At 41.5% G+C, this 24,246-nt stretch overlaps 1 protein-coding gene across 1 annotated transcript in view; it reads right to left on the bottom strand.

Moving 5' to 3' along the window:
- The window catches only part of IGF2BP3 (insulin like growth factor 2 mRNA binding protein 3), a 162,915-nt gene that overhangs the window by 112,060 nt on the left and 26,609 nt on the right, over window positions 1-24,246 (bottom strand). The window contains exon 3 of the mRNA XM_001512312.4: window positions 855-903. Coding sequence (XP_001512362.1) covers window positions 855-903 — 49 coding nt within the window. The remainder of the gene's footprint in view (window positions 1-854; window positions 904-24,246) is intronic.

Genomic DNA, 24,246 nt, shown 5'->3' with positions numbered 1-24,246 from the left:
AAGCATCAGAGTATAATGATGCATAGGGGTGGTGCAGGGGCTCAGAACACAAGGGCTTGGATGAAGTGGACGTGTTGGAGTAGCAATTGGAGGATATGTAGGATAGGGAGATGAGAGTAGCCACATGGGGAGGGAAATCAACAGCGGGTTGCCTACCTGGATTTGGTTGTAGAGGCTTCTCGATCCTTCTTCAATGGTGAAAAGATGTAAATTTTGGTTAGGTAGTCCAGGGCACAGGAAACTGGGCATGGGGCTACTTATAGCTTGGGAAGATTTGTCTTCCTGGATTGAGCCAGGGCAAAGATTTATGAGCTGCCATGCTATGCCACCTTTGGAGAACTCCAATTCCCATTTACATACCTTTACCTTCATGCTACCAGTGGGGGAAAAAAAAAAGCAGCAGAAAAATATGGGGGAGACAAATGACTACTCTTGAAATGTATTTAAAAAAAATATTTTTTGCCAACTTTGGAAAATTCAGTTTTAAAAAATATTACTGAGCTCATATCAGGAAGGTATGTATGAAGTGGCCAAGCCCTCAGTCAAGGAGGCAGGGCTACTTCAGGAAGTCAGCGCTCACTCAAGAATCTATTTTAACATTTTTTACATTTAACTCAGAGAGCAGAAATGAAGGCAGTGAACTGAATTGCTTAGAAGGCTGTATTGTTCTCTCTCCTCCAGAAGGTTCCCTCCCCCACAACACCCCCTAAAAACGGAATGATGTGTGTGTGTGCGCGCGTGCGTGCTTCCAGAAAAGGAGAGGAAGGGGAAAATTTTGTGGAAGAAGAAACAGTAATACAGCATTAGGTATGGGGGGTGGGGGGTCGTCTTTAGGTTTAAACATGAATTCCTACCTCCCACTGCAAGTGAGGCGGGATATTTCTGATCTGAAGTTTCCGACTCCTGCAGACGAATTAAAGAAGAGAGTTAAGAAAAAAAAAACAAAAGAAGATACCAAGAGCAAACATGGACATTTGAAAATTATACAGTGTCATAGTCACCATAAGATTTTACTGCCTCTGAAATTGGAGTAAAATGTTCACGAATTTTTTTTTTAAAGCCAATGAGGGACAGAATTAAAGCCCTTTTAAATTCAGTGTTACTGAACTGTTACAATTTGTTTTTAAAAAAATACTTTAAATTTGTGGTTATTTTTCATGAAAGCATTTTCTGTTAAAAAAAAAAACACACCACCACCTTTATTTAAGCTTTTGATCATAAAGGTGAAACTTCCCAGTTTTCAAAAGCACAAAGACCAAGACACCATCCAATCATCTTATTCCCAAGAGAAAACGTGGGTGCTACATTAACTATGTTACAAGTCAGAACAAAATGCCACACACATACTGAACTCCTGAAAAAGGTTTGTTAATAATCAAACACAAGTAACAAAACTACACCCAACCAACAGATGAGATTTTTAACATTTGGATTCTCAGCAAAATCATTAGTTTCTATATTACTACATCATTTCCAGGAGTTTATATTTAATTTCAGTTATTATGTAAATAAAATATTTACTCTGAAGGACTCTAGAAGAGACCAGTAGTGTTCAGGCTAGATTTACAGTCTCCTCCTTTGTCATTTCCCTCAAAGCAGAACAAATAAATGCCAGAGATGCCATAATGCCTTGGGGATTTTAAAGAATGTGTATGTTAACCAAGCTCCAGCTATACACAGGTATGTGTGTGTGAGAGTTTGCGGAAGGAGGGAAAAGGAAGGAAGGGAGAAGAGGGAGAGAGGGAAAAGAGAGGAAGAGAGAGAGAGGGAGAAGAGGGAGGGGTCCAGAGAATAGTAAAGAAGGAGGCACAGTTAAATTGTTTTAAAAGACCAAAAGCAGTCTAACAAAAACATAGTATTCAGTGCTAATTGGAAAGATGGCAAGGTACCTGAATTAAGACCAATGTATTTTAAATGGTAACGACGGAATGTTGCTGTTTTCTAAACCTCAAGAGGCTCACTTTCATGAAGGCTAAAATTCTGAAAACAGTACTAGCTATGATGAGGGGATTAGAGAGGGTTTTGGGGGGTTTTTTTGCTAATATGGTTAGAGAAACTTCACTTGGGGGTTGGTCAGGAAGGAAGATTTAGTAAATGTGTTTAACCAAGGAGTGTCTGTTGCCGACTTGTTCATCCCAAGCGCTTAGTACAGTGCTCTGCACATAGTAAGCGCTCAATAAATACTATTGAATGAATGAATGAATGAATGATTGAATGAATGAATAAAGCAGCTCTAGGAGCACACCCTTTTATGGAAGCTCCAGTATCAATGATCTTTCTGAAGGTCTCAGCTTCGTGTAAACCCAGGTTGCATTTTAAAGCCATTGAGAAGCAGCAGGCCTTGGAGTCAGAAAACCTGGTTTCTAATTCTAGCTCTGCCACTTGCCTGCTGTGAGACCTTAGGCAAGTCACTTAACTTCTCTGTGCCACAGTTTACTCATCTGTAAAATGAAGTTTACAAATACTAGTTCATCCTTTCTTCTAGACTGTGAACCCCACGCAGGATGGGGAATGGGTCCGCTAGACCTACCTGTAAATGTCCCAGTGCTTAGCAGAAGCAGTGTGGCTTACTGGCAAGAGCCTGGGCTTGGGAGTCAGAGGTGGTGGGTTCAAGTCACTCTACCTCTCTATGCCTCAGTTACTTTATTTGTAAAAGGGGGATTAAGACTGTGAGCCCCATGTGGGGCAGGGACTGTGTCCAGCCTGATTTGTTTATATTCTCCAGCCACGTCCTCCTCCCCAGTGTTTAGTACAAGTGTCTGCCACATAGTAAGCGCTTAACAAATACCATTAGCATCATCATTATTATTCTCTTTTTTTTAAATGGTATTTGTTAAGTGCTTACTATGTGCCAAGCACTGTTCTAAGCTCTGAGCACTGTTCTAAGTGCTGTTGCCTTAGGCAACAGGACCTAGCTGTGTGACTGTGGTCAAGTCACAGCTTCTCTGTGCCTCAGTTACCTCATCTGTAAAATGGGGATTAACTGTGAGCCTCACGTGGGACAACCTGATTACCTGTATCTACCCCAGCGCTTAGAACAGTGCTCTGCACATAGTAAGCACTTAAATATCAACATTACCAACATTATTATCTGCTACAGACTATAAGCTCCTGTAGGCAGGGATCATGTCTTCCAACTCTGCTCTACTGCATTTTCCCAAGCACCTGGGACAGTGTTCTGCACACAGTAACTACTCAAATTCCAGGCAATCGTATTTATTGAGCGCTTAATGTGTGCAGCGCACTGTACTAAGCGCTTGAAAAAGTACAATATAACAATAAAGACAGATTCCCTGCCTACAGAGATCTTACAGTCTAGAGGTAGAGACAGATATTAATACAAATTAATACCACAGATGAATTGACTGGCTGAGCAATCTGCTCAAAATTCAAGTGCCAGGGACCGCCCTATCCTGCGGCTTGGAGGGCTTACCAGTTATGTCCACCCTGCTGAAGCAGCATGGCCTAGTGGACAGAGCATGGGCCTGGAAGTCAGAAGGATCTGGGTTCTAATTCCAGCTCTGCCTGCTGTGTGACCTTGGGCAAATCACTTCACTTTCCTGAGCCTCAAAATTAGCTCATCTATAAAATGGGGATTAAGATTGTGAGCCCCATGTGGGACAAGGACTATGTCTAACTCAATTTGCTTGTATCCACCCCAGTGTAAGAATAGTGTTGGCACATAGTAAGCTCTTAACAAATACTACAATTGATGATGCTAATTATTATTATTATTATGGCCTCTTGCTTTATGGGGTCTTTCATTAATAGGGAAGCAGCATGGCCTAGTGGAGACAGCATGGGCCTGGGAGTCAGATGGACTTGGGTTCTAATCCTGGCTAGGCAGTTTAGGGGAAGCAGCTTGGCTTAGTGGAAAGAGCCCGGGCTTGGGAGTCAGAGTCATGAGTTCAAATCCTGCCTCTGCCACGTGTCAGCTGGGTGACTTTGGGCAAGTCACTTCACTTCTCTGTGCCTCAGTTACCTCATCTGTAAAATGGGGATTAAGAATGTGAGCCCCACATGGCACAACCTGATCACCTTGTATCTACCCCAGCGCTTAGAACAGTGCTTTGCACATAGTAAGCGTTTAACAAATGCCATTATTATTACTTGTCTGCTGGGTGACCTTGGGCAAATCACTTCACGTCTCTGTGCCTCAGTTAACTCACCTCTAAAATGAGGATTACAATAGAGCCTCCCATGTGGGATCTGTACTGTGTTTAAACTTGTATCTACCCCAGCGCACAGTACAGTGCCTCACATTGAGCCAGAAAGCAAAGACTTGTTCTGAGCAAAGTAAATCAGTTGCTACAGGAAAAACCCACTCCCATGTGTATGGGGGATGGAGGTCTGAAGTGCCTAATTTCATCTAAGCAGCTCCCTATCTGATCATGAAGGGGGACTCTACGTTACTGAGATTTTCTCCTATTATATGAAATGAAATGTTATTCCTAAGTGTTCAGTTCAGAGTTTCAAATCCAGTTTTTGGACATATGAAATGTTTTTTAGTGTTTCCGTCATAAAGCAGCAGCAAAAAAAAAAATACAGTTTTGAGAGCATAAGCCCACCTCATGCTATTTCCCCAGTAATTAAAATAAGATCATTTGCCTCAATTTGCAGTTATATTTTTCTAGTCTTTCCCCAATAAAACAGCATCCCAACATTCAAAAGAGTGGGTCAGGTCTCCTCTGTCTTGTTTGGAAAGTACCTGAGATACCTGAGTTAGTTGTGAAAGACTATTAGACATCAGTCAATCATATTTACTGAGTGCTTACTGTGTGCAGAGCACTATATTCTCTTGAGAGAGTGCAAAATAGAATTGGTGGACACATTTCCTACCCACAGGAGCTTAGAGTCTAGAGGGGAGACAGGCATTAATAAAAATAATAGGCATCTTCAAATTATAGTGGAAATAATAAAGAAGATAAATCCTGGACCTTGAAGCTACTTATCTTTTAAGTTTCTCGTTCCTTAAGCATTATGGAGCAGCCAATGCTCTTAGTCATGCACTATTTTCCCAAAATTCCTGAGTTTCCTTTTAGCCTTTAAATCTTTAATTCTTCCCCCAGTGGAGCCTGGGACCTGGCACTCAACCCAGGTCAAAATCCAGAGAGAGCACAGATCAATTTCACTTCACTTTTCTGTGCCTCAGTTCCCTCATCTGCAAAATACGGATTCAATATCTGTTGTACCAGGCTGTGAGTTGTATGTGGGAGCTGTGTCACCCTGACTTGCTCCCTTTATTCATCCCCATTCCCAGCCCTCACCACTCATGTCCAGATCTGTAAATTTATTTATATTAATGTCTGTCTCCCCCTGCAACCTGTAAACTCACTGTGGGCAGGGAATATGTCTGTTCTATTGTTATATTGTACTCTCCCAACCGCTTAGTACAGTGCTCTACACAAAGTATGCACTCAATAAATACGATTGGACTGACTTCCTCTGCCCTGCCCTCCCTTCCCTTCTTCCACACATGCAACTGACCACCCTCCCCAGGTAAAACCAGGGAATAAGCAGAATAAGTCACAACCCTGCTGCCCAAGAACAAGATTAACTGATTTAAGATTCACCTCTTAGTCCATCTGCCTGTCCTTATTAGAAATATTAGTTTTTATGGTATTTTTTATGCACTTACTATGTGCCAGGCACTGTTCTAAGCCCTGGGATGGATACGAAGTAAACAGGTTAGACACAGTCCATGTCCCACATGGGGCTCATGGTCTTAATCCCTATTTTACAGATGAAGTAACAGGCACAGAGAAGTGAAATGAGTTGGCCAAGGTCACACAGCAGACAAGTGGTGGCACCAGGATTGGAAACCAGGTCCTTCTGACACCCAAATCCGTAATCTATCCACTAGGCGATGCTGCATCAGTGAAATCAAAGTGAAATGCCAGAAAGCAATCAAGCAATTAGAAGAAAGAACACAGAATCTACAATCTGGAAAACCCATTCAAATTTCCAGGAATTAAAGATATTCTTTTTTGATCCTAACACTCTGGAAATGTTATCTTCTCCCATTCCACTCCACCTAAAAAAGTTAATCCTTTACATACACACACACCACCCCCCCCACCCCCACCACCCCCAGCAAACCTAAAGCATTATGGGGAAAGAAAATCAGAGAGGTTTATTTACTATTTAAATCAAATTTTCCCTGTCAAGTGAGTAGGTACCTAAAAGTATGTCACTAAAATACATTTTCAAAACCTAAATGACATTTCTTCCTTGGAAACTATACCATTCACCAAGAAGAAATCAAGTAGCCTATGAATAACTAATATGTTATTTAGGCACATTTCAAAATGTTACCTATTATTCATATTTCACCCACCCCTACTGTTACAATCTATCTTGTTTCCATTCTTGCAATTCACTGAAAAAAACCCACCTCTCTAATCGGACTTCCCCAATTGTTTAGAAAATGATACTGTATATTGTTCATTCTCACTCTTAAAGGCATTTTATATGTTGTTGCTATTGGAAAAAATTACCTCCAGAAAAAAGTAAATCTAGTGTATCTAATCAACAGTGCCTAGTTTCTCAAGCAGGTTTACCCTTAAATCAACTTAAATCAACTGTGTTTAAACCATACGTTTTCACTGACCATTTGACCAACTCAATTAGTCTTATCCAATTTTAATGGAAGGAACCTCAGTGGCTCCCAGCTGGGGCAAGGAAGAGGACCCAGATTGTAGACTGTGATCAGTCTGGGTCATTCACCTCTATGGCAGACCCATGCTGGGGCAGCTGAGGCCAATTATAGCCAGAACAAGTCTTCTTTTAGGGTTAATATTGAGAGGATAATAGGAAGGAAAAAAAAATACACCCCTACCCACCCGCCTCCCCGACATCACCAAGGCACACATCTCCCCTTTAACCCTGCCTATCCTGGTGGATGTAGTGGGTCTTCTGCATTACTGAGCTCTGACCTTCCTCTCCAACCCATCTCTCCCTATGCCAACCTACACTATCACAATATGGTACAGATCAAAAAACTTCCTCAAAAATCAGGGAATGGGGAAATTACTCAGTGGAAGCATTTGTACGAAGAAATATGGTAGATTAAATATTTCCACCGTAAATACATATGTCATCTGTTCAAGGCAGATTCTCAGATTAACACTTTTCAAGGTAAGAGAATATTTAAAAAAATTGAAAAATGGAACAAGTAAAATTGCCCCATTCCTAACTAGTGCTCCAATGATTTTGGGAGAAACCTGATACATAATGTGTTGAGTGAAGTGAATCTATATGCTTTCTACGCAATTTGATTTGTTTGGTAATACTATGGCATGATTTTTGTAAAGTTAGCTAAGCAATTTCACTTCCAATTCCAGACAGAAAAAACTCAAATACCAGTTATGTATTATGTAGGCAAATCAGTCAATCGTATTTATTGAGCATTTACTGTGTGCAGAGCACTGTACTACAAGCTTGAGAGAATACATTATAACAATACAAGATACTTTCCCTGCCCACAGTGAGTTTACAGTCTAGACAAGGAGACAGACAATGTAAATAAACAAATTATAGATAGGTACCTAAGTGCTGTGGGACTGGGAATGGCGGATGAATAAAGGGAGCAAGTCAGGGAGGCACAGAAGGGACTGGAAGAAAAGGAAAATAGGGCTGTCAGGGAAGGACTCTTGGAGGAGACATGCCTTCAGTAAGGCTTTCAAGGGGGGAGAGCAACTCTATCATATGAAGGAGGGTGTTCCAGGTCAGAGGCAGGACATGGGCAAGAGGTCAGCGGTGAGATAGACAAGATCGAGGTACAGTAAGAAAGTTAGCATTAGAGCAGCCAAGTGTGCTGGTAGGAGAGTAACAAAGTGAGGTAGGAAGGGACAATGTGATTGAGTGCTTTAAAGCCGATAAGTAGTTTCTGTTCCATGAAGAGGTGGGTGGATGGGCAAACAATGGAGGTACTTGAGAAGTGGGGAAAAATGGGCTGAATATTTCTGTAGAAAATGATCCAGGCAACAGAGTGATGTATGGACTGGAGAAGGGCGAGACAGTAGGCACGGTGGTTAACAAGGAGGCTGTTACAGTGATCAAGGCAGGTTAGGATAAGTGCTTGAACGTGGTAGCAGTTTGGAAAGGGAGGTAAGGGCAGATTTTGGTGATGTTGTGAGACAGGAAAGACGGTGGTGTCATCTACAGTGATGGGAAAGTCAGGGGAAGGACAAGGTTTGGGTGGGAAGATTCTGTTTTAATATCAATAAAATGGTTCACAAGGAAATAAGTTAGCATTGAAAGAATCCTTATTTGGAAAAATAATTAACCCACAGTCATATAGATCAACAACTCTCCTAGCAACAATGGGTTTACTTTGTAACTGAACTTCAAATGATTCAAACTCCCTAAATAAAAATGGAAGACTTGTCAACTGTCTTGATTTAGGCAGAGTAATCCTTAATAAAGGGGTTATTTTAAAACTATAGATAGTCTATAAAAACAGTGACTCATACCTGACTCATGACAAAGTACTATCAACACCCCCACCTCTATATCCCCTTTACTTTCCTCTGGATTTCAAGCTCTTTTTCCCCTACTGAAACTCATCTGAGGTGACTGATGAGCTCCTTTAAACCCAATGGTCTCTGCTCCTCTTGCTTGACTTCTCTGCTGCCTTGGGGTCAACCATTCTTTATCTTAAAAATCAATGAATTAATGGTATTTATTGAACACTGACTGTGAGCAGAGCACTATACTAAGCATTTGGGAGAACACAATACAAAGGAGTTGGTAGATATATTCCCTGCTCACAAGGAGCTTAAGATCTTCAAGGGGAGAAACTCAAAACATTTTCTAGCTTTACAATGTTCTGTTTCACTTCAAACCTCTCTGATTACCAACTCTTGCTTCCTTTGCTGGCTTTTCTTCCTCTTCCCCTTCCCACCCTCACCCCCTACACAGGATTTTGGTGTCCATCAAAGCTCAGTCCAATCTGCCCCGCCACCCCCACCTCCCCCAGCTTCAATCATGACTTCTATGTTCATGGAAGCGGCATGGCCTAATGGAAAGAGCATGGGCCTGGTAATCGGAGAACCTGGGTTCTAATCTTGGTTCCTCCATTAACCCACGTGACCTTGAGCAAGTCACAATTTCTCTGGGTCTCAGTTTCCTCATCTGTAAAATGGAGTTTCAATACCCGTTCTCACTATTTAGTCTGTGAGCCCCATGTGGAACAGGGACTGTGTCCGACCTGAACTATGTGCTTGCACTTAAATACCACCACTATTATTATGACTCTTGGCCTCTCTCACCTTCTTTTCAGCTTTAAAGGCATTTCCTCCGGTCTTTGGGAGGACTTTTTGAGATGGTCTTTTGCCATCTCAAATTTGTCACATCAAAGGCCCAACATCTTATCACCATCCGAAACTGCCCCTCATCAGTGCCCAATACTATCACCGTCCTCCCGGATGGATAATTAAAACTCACCTTTGGACTCCTCTCCTTTGTTCATCCAAACTGTTACCTAATCCCATCAACCTTTTCTCAGGAGCACTACACAGTTCTAACTCCTTCTCTCCACTGCACTAAAAAGATCCTAATTATTCCTAGACTGGATTATCGTAAAACGCTAGCACCAGTCTTTTTACTTTACCTTACCAAAATGAAGCAGTAATCCTTTGTCCTCAATCATTGATCCAATCACGTGACTCCCCTTTTAAAAAACTCCAAGATGGAAACTCTGATTTAAAATTCTGACCAGGGACTTCGAGCCTTTTCACCAGATGGCTTCTCCTATCTTGATGACCCTCTTCTCCCACTATAACCCAGCTCACACTCTTGTTGCCCACTGTGTGATCTTGGGCAAGTCACTTCATTGTGCCTCAGTTTCACCAACTGCAAAAAGGGGATGAAATACCTGTTTTCCCTCCTACTTCGACTGGGAGCCCCATGTGGTACAGGGACTGTATCCAAACTGATTTACTTGTATCTAGAACAGTGCTTTGCACATTGTAAGCTCTTAACAAATACCATTATATTCTACTACAGCGCTTAAGTGCTTGACACATGGTAGTACTAATAATAATACTGGTACTTGTTAAACGCCTACTTTCTGCTAAGGACTGTGGTAGATATAAATTACTCAGGTCAGATATAGTCCCTGTCCCACCTTGGGCTCACAGTCTTAATCCCCATTTTACAGATAAGGTAACTGAGGCCCAGAGAAGTTAAGTGACTTGCCCAAGGTCATACAGCAGACAAGTGACAGAGCTGGGAATAGAAGCCAGGTTCTTCTGACTCCCAGACCCGTGCTCTATCCAGTAGGTCAAGCTGTCTCTCTTAAGTAAGCACTTAAATACAGTAATAATAATAATAATGATGATGATGTCTGCAGGGTGGCCACCCCCACCAGTCTTCCCTGCTCTCCACTTTTCCCCTTGCCTGGAAGGCCTTCCTTCCTGCATCTCCCTACCTCCCTTCAAAAAGACACTGAAAACCTTCCTCCACACCAAGCCTTCCCAAATTAACCTCTCCTCTCCCTACCCTGCCCACACCATTGACTCCAATTACTTCCTGCTTCCATATATTCTTGTTAATCCCATAGGTGTATATATCTGCCATTTTGGAATGTTTTTACTAGAGAAACTGTGGAATTTCAAAACCTTCAGAGTCCAAGTACCCTCCCTACGTAGGAATTCGATGGTCACCCTAATTAGGAAAAGGGTTAAAGGTGCTGTACAGTATTTTTATGGATCCAGTGGGAAACGGACTCACTCTACAAAACTCACGTATGACTCTCACTCATCAGCTGCATCACTGAACTCAGTGAACAGCTATACACTCAGTTTTCCCATTAGTAATATTTTCAAATCATTTACACATTATAAATTATTTATATTAATGACTGTCTGCCCACCTAGACTGTAAGCGCATATCTACCACCTCTGTTGTACTGTATTCTCCCAAGCGCTTAGTACAGTGTTCTGCACACAGTAATCAATCAAGTACCACTGATTGATAGATGGATGGATGGATGTTTTGGCTACTGTGCTATTTGGGCTTCTGACAAAAGGAAACTGCTCAAGCCCCATATGCAGCAAACTGACTGCTTTGCACACGTGTCGTGTATGGATGAGTGAATACTAGAGCTCAAGTTTATCTTATGCCAGGGGTTAGCAAAAACACCACCCCTGAATTTTAGTAGGACTGCCATTTGAACTCTGTAGTTATCCCTTACAACATACTTTTAGCTAATTGTATGGTAATCATTCATCCTAACTAGATTGTACATTAAGAACTAGAAACTGAATATTCTTTTCCTTTTTTTTTCCAATCCCCCAGAGTTAGTTCAATGTTCAACAGAAAGTAGTGTTTATAAAGTGTCATTAAAGCAGTGTTTTCTGTGGCAATAATAACTGCGGGAACTGTTAAGTGCTAGGTGTTGAACACTACACTAAGCTCTGGGTTAGATGCAAACACTCAAATGTGCAATCTGATTATCTTACAGCTACCACTGGGCATAGTACAGTGCTTGGCACATAAGTGCTTAAATACCCATTATTATTATTATTATTATTTACATCAAACACAGTCCCTGTCCCACAGTGGAAGAGGCATTTTATTTCCATTGTATGGATGAGGAAACTGAGGCACCTTAGGCAGTTGAGTGACTTGACCAAAGTCACACAGCAGGCAAATGGTGGGGCCAAGATTAGAACACAGATCCTCTGACCCCCAAGCCCATGATCTCTCCACTAGGTCTGCAGGCTAAGAAACCAATCCAAAGCTATTTTTGCAGAGCATATGTATGCCCAAACAATGTGAAAAAGGATGCCCTCTGGCAGGTGCCACAATTCAAAAATCCACCACGGATGCATTGGGATAGCTTTGGTTCACACACCTTTGGGGGCAACCTTTAGCCAATCCCCATGACACTTCCGGAATCCCAGTAAATCCTGTCCCAGGCCCAGCAGACCCAAGTCATCAGGAAGGTCCCGAGGAAGTTCCCATTAACCGACCATCATCATTTGAGAGGCTACAGAGTACAACCCTCTTTACAAAGCGCCTGAGAATGGACATAAGAGTCCCTGCCCTCAAGGAGCTTTCAATCTAATGGGGAAAAACGGGCCAACAAACCTATAATGTGCAAACTCACTCCCGAACCTTTAACAGGAATGTTCTTAGAGAGGGCTTCAGTTAGTAGTTAAAATCTTGGATTGTAAACACGCAGAAGGGCTTTCCAGGGCGGGAGGGAAAGAGGAAGAAGGGAGGAAGAAAGGAGAGAGGCAGCACTGCACGACCATCTGGTGCAACACAAGGATTGAGGGAGCAGAGAGCAGGGAATCCATGGAATGTCTGATTCATGTTGCAGCCTCCCTCTCTGCACTCCCCAACTCTTCTCTGGTTCAATTCTTATGCTAAGTCCCCACCCCATCTCTTTTCCTCTCCCACTTGACTCCTTTCCTTAACCTCTGTAAAACAATGAAATTGGCAGTCAGGGTGGGGCTTTCCTAGAAAGCTTTTGACTTGGGTCTTTGTATCCTCACAAGAACATCCTCCCAGTCCAAACCAGGAGTGGTGTGGGGACTGTGTCTGATCTGATTATTTTGTTTGTACCCTGGTACTCAGCACAATGCTTGGTTAATAAACTGGTTACACCAGTTTATAGACTTAAGAATGGACACACCATCCTACTCCTCAGAGGAAGGAAAACTTGCCTCAGAGGAGTGTAAGGCAGCTGAATAAATGGAACCAACTGAAAAGTATGGCTTCATTTATCTGAATAGCAGAAATGACTTTCTTTTGACTGGGCTAGATAATTAATAACAATAGTAATAATATTTGTGAAGGAGTTACTTGTGTCAAGCATTGTTCTAAACACTGGGATAGGTACAGGCTAATCAGGTTGAACTCCAACCCTGTCCCATCCGGGGCTCACAGTCTTAATCCTCATTTTATAGATGAGGTAACAGGCACAGAAGTTAAGTGACTGCCCAAGGTCCCAGCAGACAAATCTCAAATACATTTGACAAGTATTGAACAGACACCATAATTGAATTAAAAACGTGTAATGAAGAATTTTATTGAACCTTCCTGAAGTTTGGGTAAAAAAAAATTGATCATTCCATATGGTTCCATTTAAATAGACCACCCTGTAAACAGAGCCTTAGTCAACTCAGTTGTTTTTACTATAGAGGGAAGAGGGAAAAAAAGAAAAAAGGAGAGAACACAGTCATTTATAAATTCCAGTTGCCCTGCAAGACAGTGATTCTTTGGAATATCACCATGCAAGGGTTTTCTTTTTAAGTAGATACTAGCTACGAATGCTCAAATGGAGAATTAAGAATAAAAAGAGCTCACAAAGAGCTATTAGAGCCACATTTCTCTCTCCTTGCAGATGTTCTTTAAGAAGTTATTTTCCAACTTCTTCACTTGCTCTATCCCCTTCCCTCCACATCACCTCATCTGGAAAATGGGGATGTAGACTGTGGGCCCCACATGGGACAACCTGATCACCTTGAATCCTCCCCAGCGCTTAGAACAGTACTTTGCACATAGTAAGTCCTTATCAAATGCCATTCTTATTATTATCAGCGTGGCTTAGTGCAAAGAGTACAGGCTTGGGAGTCAGGGGTCATGGGTTCTAATCCTGGCTCCGCCACTTGTCTGCTGTGTGACCTTGGGCAAGTCACTTAACTTCTCTGTAAAAATGGAGATTAAAAAATGTGAACCCCACGTTGGACTATCTGATTACCCTGTATCTACCCCTGCGCTTAGAAGAGTGCTCAGCACAGAGTAAGTGCTTAACAAGAACCATAATTATTATTATTATTATGCGGCACTTTTAATGGTTTCAAGTCAGTGTCATGAGTCACAAACAAGTCTTTCTACTGCAAATTAAACCTAGTACTTGTGCAGAACCATGCAAATAATGGATTTTGCTTCTGATCATTTTTAGCGACACTGAAAAGAAGAGTGAAAGCAGAGAAACAGGCAAATAGATTCTTCTTTTTTTCAGGAGCCAGAACACTAAAAACCCTTGGCAGATTCAGGCAAGAATAGGCAAACAATCTCAAATTTAGTTTAGTTCTCTCAACTTCTACCCCCTTCCTTTCCTGGGCTGCTTCAGGCTCTGCAGGTTTGTGGGAATCTAATACTAACTGAATCTCTTTACTCTGTACACAGCGCTCAATACGATCGATGGATTAATCATCTTCTTCCACAGAAAGCCTAAAATAAAAGAACCAAATCACATCTTCCTGTATGTAGAGAAGCTCAGAATATTAAACGGTGTCTAAGCACTGAAGGCACTGAGACAACTTGCACTTAAGTCTTCACCTACAGTTGGCAGTGGTGGCCAAATAGTGCTAGTAGGTAACTCCTCCAAGAAGAGGAAATTTCAGGCACCTGACTTGTTCACACATGCAAATTGACATTCTACCTCACTATGGAGCAATGGCTTCAGAAAGTGAACTCAGGAACTGCAACCTGCATGTCTCTTAAGCAGTAGAACTAGCTAGTAGGTAGGAGAAACAGGAAAGTAGGAAATGCTAAGGAGGAATTCATTCACTTTTAGCTTTCAGCCAAGCTCCTCTTGCCTGTAAGCTGTTCGTGGTGGGCAGGGAACGTGTCTGTTTATTGTTATATTGTACTCTCAGGGCTTAGTACAACACTCTGCACACAGTAAGCACTCATATACGATTGGATACTCTTTGGCAGAGGGAAGAGGGGTACTACGAGCTGGGTAAGGGCTTAACCAATCATGCATTCTTCCCTTACTATTGATTTTCATTATTTCTATTATGGAGAAGTACAGTAGCTAGTAAGCACCATTCCTTCCTTCAAGGAACTTACGCTCTACAATTTACCATTTAAATATTTACTTTAGAAAACTTTTAGACTGCCTGAAACCCTAGGCTAATCTGAAATAAAATATTTAAGAGGGCTGCGTTTTACCTCAGGTGAAGAACAGAGCAAATCTGACTCAAGGGTCACAGACAAAGTGCCAATGTTGATTATCTGGAGTCAACCTAGATGGATATTACCAAGTGGTGCCCCATTCATTCATTCATTCAATAGTATTTATTGAGCGCTTACTATGTGCAGAGCACTGTACTAAGCGCTTGGGATGAACAAGTCGGCAACAGATAGAGACAGTCCCTGCCGTTTGACGGGCTTACAGTCTAATCGGGGGAGACTGACAGACGAGAACAATGGCAATAAACAGCGTCAAGGGGAAGAACATCTCGTAAAAACAATGGCAACTAAATAGAATCGAGGCGATGTACAATTCATTAACAAAATAAATAGGGTAACGAAAATATATACAGTTGAGCGGACGAGTACAGTGCTGTGGGGATGGAAAGGGAGAGGTGGAGGAGCAGAGGGAAAGGGGAAAAAGAGGGTTTAGCTGCGGAGAGGTAAAGGGGGGATGGCAGAGGGAGTAGAGGGAGAAGAGGAGCTCAGTCTGGGAACGCCTCTTGGAGGAGGTGAGTTTTAAGTAGGGTTTTGAAGAGGGAAAGAGAATCAGTTTGGCGGAGGTGAGGAGGGAGGGCGTTCCAGGACCGCGGGAGGACGTGACCCAGGGGTCGACGGCGGGATAGGCGAGACCGAGGGACGGTGAGGAGGTGGGCGGCAGAGGAGCGGAGTGTGCGGGGTGGGCGGTAGAAAGAGAGAAGGGAGGAGAGGTAGGAAGGGGCAAGGTGATGGAGAGCCTTGAAGCCTAGAGTGAGGAGTTTTTGTTTGGAGCGGAGGTCGATAGGCAACCACTGGAGTTAAGAAGGGGAGTGACATGCCCAGATCGTTTCTGCAGGAAGATGAGCCGGGCAGCGTTGTTCTAGCTCTACCTTTATTGAGAACCTGGACAACAGAATTGAGAATATGCTCATGAAATTGTGGATGATAATAAATTGGCAGGAATAAGATTCAAAGTGACATAGCCACTTACAAAATGAAATGTGAGACAAAATGGATAGAACACTCGAGGAACAAGTAAACCCACAAACATGGGATAGGAAAAGGCTGGCTCACATACAGGAGGGGTTCTTGGAGTCCATGAGTCACTGTCAACCAGAGTCAGGCTGCCGGGCCATCCTTATACTGACATTAAGATGCAGTGCCAAGGTTGGAAAGTCATCCTACCCTTCTACATTGGTCATACCCTTATTAGAAGGGAGTACTGTATCCAGCTTTGGTTGCCACCTTCTCGCAGACACATCCTTCCTGAAGAGCTATCATTTAACCGGCCTAGAGCAGATGGCCCCTTTTATTATTCTTTGGCTTTTTTGGGGGGGAGGGGGAGATTTGCTATGTGCTTATGTCTCAAGCGCTGTACTAAGAGCCCTAGGGTAGATACAAGATAATTAGATTGGACACAGACCCTGTCTCAGTTTCAATCTCAATAAGAGGATATTTAATCTGTATTTTACAGATGAGGTAACAGGCACAGAAAAGTGAAGTGACTTGCCCAAGGTGTGTGACCTTGGTGTGTATTAGACAGGTGGCAGAGTTGGGATTAGAACCCAGTTTCACTGACTCCCTCACCCAGGCACTTTCCACTAGGCCACAATGCTTCCTGTTAACTTCCCAGAGAAGAAGCATGGCCTAGTGGCAAGAGCATGGGCTTGGGAGTCAAAGGATGTGGGTTCTAGTCCTGGCTCTGCCACTTGTCTGCTGTGTAAACTTGGGCAAGTCACTTCATTTCTCTGGGTCAGTTACCTCATCTGTAAAATGGGGATTAAGACTGTGAGCCCCATGTGGGACAACCTGATTACCTTGTCTCTACCCCAATGCTTAGAACAGTGCTTGCACATAGTAAGCACTTAAATGCCATCATTACTGTTATTATTAATAATGACTGCTGTAACAAGTAGAAAAGTAGTTAAGAGATGGGAGAACAGTATGGCCAGCAGAGCTTGGGGGAGGACTGGCTGGAAGGCCAGGGAGATTGTCATGAAGATCCTGGTCCTGCTGGCCTCCTAGTTGTCTTTTCTCTGCTCCTCCCCAAAATATCCCTAGGGACAACTCACTCCCTCAGGACCAGTGGCAAGACAGATGTTGACTGATCAGAAACTCTAGACACATACATCGACTTTTCTGATCAAAATCTTTGTTGCATTAATAGTTGATTCAGTGAATCACCACATGAACATTAGTGTTTTTAACCAGACACTTCTGGTTAAAAGCACTCACTTTTTTTCCCCCCCAAACTATCAGGTAAAATTTTAACTTCAATACTAATCCTTTAACAATGCAGCACACAGTGCTAAGGCCACTAGTGCCCCTCCCTTCATCCCCCTTTTAAAGATAAAGATTTTTTAAAATCCTTCTTTCTTCCTTACAGCCACTAAAAAATTATTTCATTTCCAGTAAACAACTTGTTTTCCAAGATTCGAAATTTAACCAAAGCACCTGCGATCTCACCATGGGTATGGTGTAATATGAAAAGTAGTCAAAAGTTGTCAAAGGGAGCACTTGATCTACAACAGCCTACTCAAAAAGTGTGATTTACATATTACTTGGAAAATAAGCTTTCGGCAAAAAACTAATAATTTTGAACATTGCTTCATATTGATAAGCAACATAAACCCTTCCAGAAGCCCCACCAGCCTTCACTGAAAAACATAAAGCCCGGGAACTGGGAGTCAGAGAGACTTGAGTTCTAATCCCGCTCAGTGTTCTGCTGGGTGACCTTGGGCAAATCATTTCATTTCTCTGGGCCTCAGTTACCTCATCTGTGAAATGGGGATTAAGACTGCAAAGCTCCCTGTGAGACAAGGGCTGTGTCCAACCGGACTAGTTGCGATCTATCCCAGCGCTTAGTACAGTGCCTAGCACATAGTAAGATAGTGTAAGATCTTAACAAATACCTTTTGAAAAGGCTTTTCCTCCACCCCCCCACCTCATTTGTGGGTCTTCCTTCTGTCAACCCAGTGGAAGTCTCTAAGTCAGACAGGTGAGTGACGGCTAAATAGAGAAGAGAGAACAGTTGCCAATACCTCTGCACATTGGCCAGTCAGTCAATCATATTTACTGAGTGCTGACTGTGTGCAGAGCACTGTTTTAAGAACGTGGAAGAACAGGCTACAACTATACAACAGAAACATTCCTACCAGGGAGTAGACAGAGCATAGCCTACTACTTATCTCTTCTTAGCCCAGCCCATTATTATCATGGGGAATCAAGCTGAATTGAGACAAAAAATGCTGGTTACCAACTCCCCCCTTTTGAGAGGCTGAAATTGAAGCTGCAACCACCATAGCCATTAAGCAACAGGCAATAGCCACTCATTCTTTTTATTTTTTTTCCATTTGCCACTTTGTTCTCCTGATTGTAATCAGGATCTGTAGGTTTAACTCTCTGCAGTAAAGCCTTGGCAGATATGCAACACAATCAAGCATGTCAGTGAAAAAGAGTGGCCTTATCTTTAAATGGATTTGGGAGAGAGATTCTATATAGAGCTCAAATTAGGTCATCTGGAAGAGGTGTAGGGCACACACAGGAAAAAAAAAATGCACTGCTTTGTTAGAAATCTCATTTTTCAAATACTGACAACATTTATGAATGTACATAAACATCCATATATAAAGCATGAAATTAGACTCTAAATTGCCATCCTGGAATTTGTATAATTTTATAGTAAAATTTATTTTAACAGCAGAATTTATATAAACTCCTTGTGGACAAGGAATGTTGTCTACCAACTCTATTTTGTTCTATTATCCCAAGTTATTAGTACAGTGCTCTGCAGAGTAAGCACTCCGTATGCTTGCAAGTGTCTGTGTACAGCAAGAGACAATAGTCGAAATGCTGTATTATAAAAATTATTATGGCATCCTATAAGAGATTATGCACCAGGCACTAAACTAAGCACTGGGGTAGATACACTACAACCAGACCAGACACAGTCCCTGTCCCACAAAGGGCTCAAAATTGGGAGAGAACAACAAATATTTAAATCCCCATTTCACAGGTGGGAAACTGAGGCATTAAAAAAAGTTAAGTGATTTGCCCAAGGACACACAACAGGCAAATAGTGAAGCCAGAATTACAGCTACGGTATCCTGACTCCCACTAGGCAGAACTGCTTCAAGACCAAACATGATTTCTGCTTTCATGATACAGTACTGCAAATAAGGATTTCATTGTGAAATTTACTGAGGGGCTACTGAGCGCGTAGGAGAATCCCATGGAAGTAAAAATACATCTCCTGCTCCTCCTCAAGAAGCTTTCAATCTAATGGGGGGAGTAGGGGAAGACAGCAAAAAAAAAAATAATAATTTACAAATAGGGAGAGCAAATTTTAAAAGTCATTAGAGACTGTTGAAACTAACTCCAAGTATTTATTATTAAATTATGCTGCAAGCAGTGTGCCTATTTGAGGGAGCAAGGGCCTGGGAGTCAGAGGACCTGGGTTCTAATTCTAGGTCTGCCACTTGTCTGCTGTATGACCTAGGGCAAGTCACTTGCCTTCTTTCTCTGTGCCTTAGAGAAGGGAGATTAAGACAGTGAGCCCCACATGTGTTCAATCAGATTAGTTTATATCTACCCCAGTGCTTACTGCACAGTGCCTGACTAATAAGTGTTTAATAAATACCATAAAAAGTAAGCCATCTGAAAATGATCTCTTCTTTAAATATGCACACAGAAAATTACGAGCTGAAGATACAGTAAGGTAGCGAGCCTTCGGGTTTAGGTTTATTCCCTCCTCATCAGAGGCCAGAAATTATTTCATTGGAATTTTTTTTTTTTTACTGATTGTGGGTCTGTCTTGTTCATAATTTTTTAGTTAACTCTGAAACCATGAACTTTATTTAGAAAAATTTATACACAGTTAAAACCAACTACTTATTTAGAATCAAATTGTGACAATCGAAAATAATTCCTACACACATTCGCCTACCCCGCAATGTTTTGCAGCTTTAATAAAAAAAAGAAAGGAAAATGGGAAACTGTGGAACAGCAAATTAATTTGAAATAGATGCTCATGAGGTAATTTTACTCACCAGTGAAATAATTTAAGGTCATACAACCAGAATCTAAATGTGGTCTGCTAAATGTGTCTAGGAATTTGATAATTTTGAGCACAAAAAGGTTAGGTACAATGTATTGGGTGGGGGGAGCAGGGGGAAGCATTTTAAAAATTTAAACTAAGTTTGTCTATCCTACAAAAGTAGCTCAGCAAGCTTAATTTTAATTAAGGCATAATTTGGGGGAAAGCTAAGTGTATAGTAAGACTATGCATGCACAAATAACCTGTCTATAATTCAATTAACACCTATAATCTTCTCATTTCCATTTTAGAAAATTTTTTAACTAGTATCAGTTTTCAAATCTTGCTGTACATATTTAAACTAACCAGAAATTGACCCTTGACCCAATAATCCTTGAGACATACAAATTTACTGAATTGAATCAAGTAGTACCCTCAATTGCTAACACCTCAATCTGAGGAGATTTTGAGTTTTACAAGTAAACATGGAATAAATTATTGAATGGACACCAGAAAGTGAAAAACTAAGCCTATCCAAGTGTTTAATTTTTAAGGGTTTTTTTTTTTAAAGTTCTGCTAAAGAAACCTTACCCACAATTTAAGCATTTCATAGTATAAATTACCAATCTGTTCTTGATGTAGACATTGCATTCACCTGAGTCACTGCCTTCAAGTGCTCTGACTCAGAGGCAGCTACTGGGTCCCAGGAGAGGCAGAAATGGTGACAAGATGGAAGGGGGAAAGGAGAACCTGGAGCAAGCCGTGGGGAAGAGGACTGGGAGTCGGGAATTTGGAGATATCAATGCATCTGGTGGGAGGAAAAAGCAGGGCAACAGAGCCTGCTCCAGGCTGTGTATACTGCAAAGCTGAGGTACCATAGGGCAATTCTGCTAAAAAAGAATTCAATTCCAAACTAAAAAGAGTCACTCAATTTTGGGGGGACGCTCAGCTCTTCCATAATTCGTGTTTCCATATGTCTCCCCTTCTAGAGTGTAAATTTGTTACGGGCAGGAAATGTGCCTGCTAATTCTGTTGTATTGTACTTTTCCAAGTCTTTAGTACAGTGCTTTGCATATAATAAGAGCTCAATACGACTGATGGATTGGGCCCGGTCGAGGAAATAGAGAATGTTCATCTGACAACACATACCTGTCTGGTTAATAATAATTGTGGTATTTGTTAAATGCTTACCATGGACAAGGCCCTGTTCAAGCGTTTAGTACAGGGCTCTGCACACAGTAAGCACTCAATATTACAACTGAATGAATGGGGTAGATATGAGGTAATTGGATTGGACACTGTCCCTGTCCCACATGGTGCCCACAGTCTTAATCCCCATTTTACAGATGGGGTAACCAAGGAATATTTGCGGGGACTGGTTTCAGAATGGGCAGTACAAGTTTTCCTTCATGTGGGGGTTCATTAAGAACCAAGTGCTTAGTACAGTGCTCTGTACACAGTAAACGATCAATAAATACGACTGATTGAATTAAGAACACAACCCTTGCACTACAAGAGAATGGGCTGCATTGTAAATATTCGATGCAATCCTAACCATTAAGCAGTGCTGATAATAATTGTGGTGTTTTTTAAGCACTACATGCCAAACGCCGTGCTAAATGTTGGGGTGGATACAAAAACAATCAGGTCAGATCCAATCCCTGTCATACATTGGGCTTGCAGTTTAGATAGGAGGCAGAGCAGGCATTAAATCTCCATTTTACAGATGAGGAAACTAAGAAAGTGACTTGCCCATGAGTATCCAGCAGGGATCAGAGTGAAATTAGGGACTATATAATCCTCTGAGTGCTAGGGGTGGGCGAGGAAGGGGACAGGAGCAGAACACTTTCCAGTATTTTCCCAGTCCTCAGACCTGGGCCTCCATATACAACCACCAACCCTCAAATGGACAGGAAACAGCCCTCCTGCAGAAGCTCAGAGGGCAACACTGCATACCCTAGAGAGGCCTGATCATTTTCCCAAAAAAGAAAAAGGGGCGGGCATTTGTTAAGCACTTACTATGTGCCAAGCTCTGTTCTAAGCACTGTGGTCGATACAAGGTAATTAGGTTGAGCCCCTGTCCCACATGGGGCTCACAGTCTTAATCCCTCTTTTACAAATGAGGTACCTGACGCACAGAGGTTAAGTGACTTGCCCAAGGTCACACAGCAGACAAGCAGTGGAGCCGGAATTAGAACCCATGATTTTCTGATTCCCAGGCCCATGCTCTATCCACCACGCAATACTGCTTCTCAGCAGATAAACTGAGAACACTAGAAGCTGTACCTACCACAACACCTCCCAGTACAGGAAGCGGCATCACACAGTGGATAGAGCACAACCCTGAAAGTCAGAAGGACCTGGGTACTAATCCTGCCACTTGTCTAAGTGACCGTGAGCAAGTCACTTTACTTCTCTGTGCCTCAGTTGCCTCATATGTAAAAATGGAGATCAAGACTGTAAGCCCCATATAGGACAGGGCCTGGGTTCAATCTGATTAACTTGTATCTACTTCAGTGCTTGGCACATAGTAAGTACTTAAAGAGTACCATTATTACTACTGTAATCTAGCCCAGTGCTTAGTACCGTGTCTGGCAGATGGCATTTTAATACCATTTAAAAAGGGGCAAAAAGCTTTCCCTATTTCATCTTCTAATGCCTCCACCATCTAAGGAGAAAACACAATAGGTAAGGTAATGTGGAAAGAAGGACCAAGCCCCTCAGGAGCCATGATAGGGGGGTGGATATGCAGAGAAGACCCGAGCAAACTCCAGAATTCCAACTGGAATGTTCTGGTTTTTAAAGTCATCTGAAGGAAGGGGTGGGGAAAGTTATTTTTTGGGTTGTTTTTAAGAGCTTATAAATTCAGAATTAGGAAAGAATTACACACTAAGTGATTACATCTGGCAATAAAACACCCCACTCAAACATTTTATTTTTGTTCAAAATGCAAGATTTTACAATTTATTAGTAAAAGTTTCATTTATGCACTATTCCTGTAAACAATTTGATTAAGACACACATATTAGCTTATTAAGATTCTGCTTTATATTTGCAGCATCAAGGATTTGCTAACTTCTAGATCTGTAGCTCAACCCATTAAAGCAGATTTTTAAAAATTCCTTACTGACTTCAGAACACATTTAGGAGTACTAGATGAGCAAATTTCATTATAGAATTATATTCTGAAATATTGTTTCCTTTTTCAAGGATGCCAAAATAAGCACAAGCTACATTTTTGTGCAAAAGCAAGATCATGTTGTACCAAGTGTTAACAATAGCTTCTACCAATTATGCAACAATTTCAATACTGTCTAGTTACATGGGACTATTAACCTATTAAATATGGGGAGAAAATGTACTACATCACTAACACACAAGTCTAACGCTTAAAGGTACAGCATAACCTGATTTTTGCTTTAAAAATGCTATTTTTAAATTTATACTCATAATTAGGCTTGTTTGATTTTAAGTTGGAATGGTTTGTAGCTAACAGACCCCTGTCAATTCAGAGTGTCATTTAAGATTCTATTGATAATATTGATCTGTTGGATCTATAAATTATGCTAGCCACTTAAAGTAACAAACTGAATGCAAAATAAACATTATGGTTAAGCTCCCTGTTCAGTGATGTTGCCTAGATTTCCTACATACTAAGCAGTATAGTTATGGAATGGGTGCAGAAATGATAGAAATAGATGACAGAACTTGCACACAATTAACATTCTTCACTAGTGATGCAGTGCACATCGTATAGTATCATTCTATATCAGCTCTGTTAAGAGCGGAGCTACTAAATTTAGAATAAATGTGATGTTTGACTACTTATAGGATAGTTATCTATTCTCCTGCCTACAGACACCCTAAAAAAAGTAGCAATTTCTACAAGGTTTGTAGAAGCAGCAGCAGCTGAGATTTGAACAAAATTCAATTTCTTTGAAAATCTCCAATTTCAAATTGTAGCAGATTTGAACAAATATGCATGCCAAATGGGTACAAAATATGCTCATTTAAAATGTGCCAGGTCATTGGGGACTTCAAAAACACACATCAAACATCACAATAACCGCTCAACATGCAGCATTCTCTAGATGAGCCATGAGAAAAGTACAGATAGATTAGCATCTCTTCACTCACCTCATCCTTTCTCTCCAACCCAGTAAGTTGGACACACTTTTTCCAAAGTTCGTGTCAGTATAACTTTCAGATTATCCTACCTCCTAGACCTGTGTCATATAGGGACTGCGTCTGATCTGATTACCTGGTCGTATAAATGCTTGATTCCATTTTTTTTT

Source organism: Ornithorhynchus anatinus, chromosome 8, assembly GCF_004115215.2.
Source record: "Ornithorhynchus anatinus isolate Pmale09 chromosome 8, mOrnAna1.pri.v4, whole genome shotgun sequence".
Lineage (NCBI taxonomy): Eukaryota > Metazoa > Chordata > Mammalia > Monotremata > Ornithorhynchidae > Ornithorhynchus > Ornithorhynchus anatinus.
The sequence above is the reverse complement of the archived record's forward strand: the minus strand, read 5'-3'. Positions and strand labels throughout refer to the sequence as shown.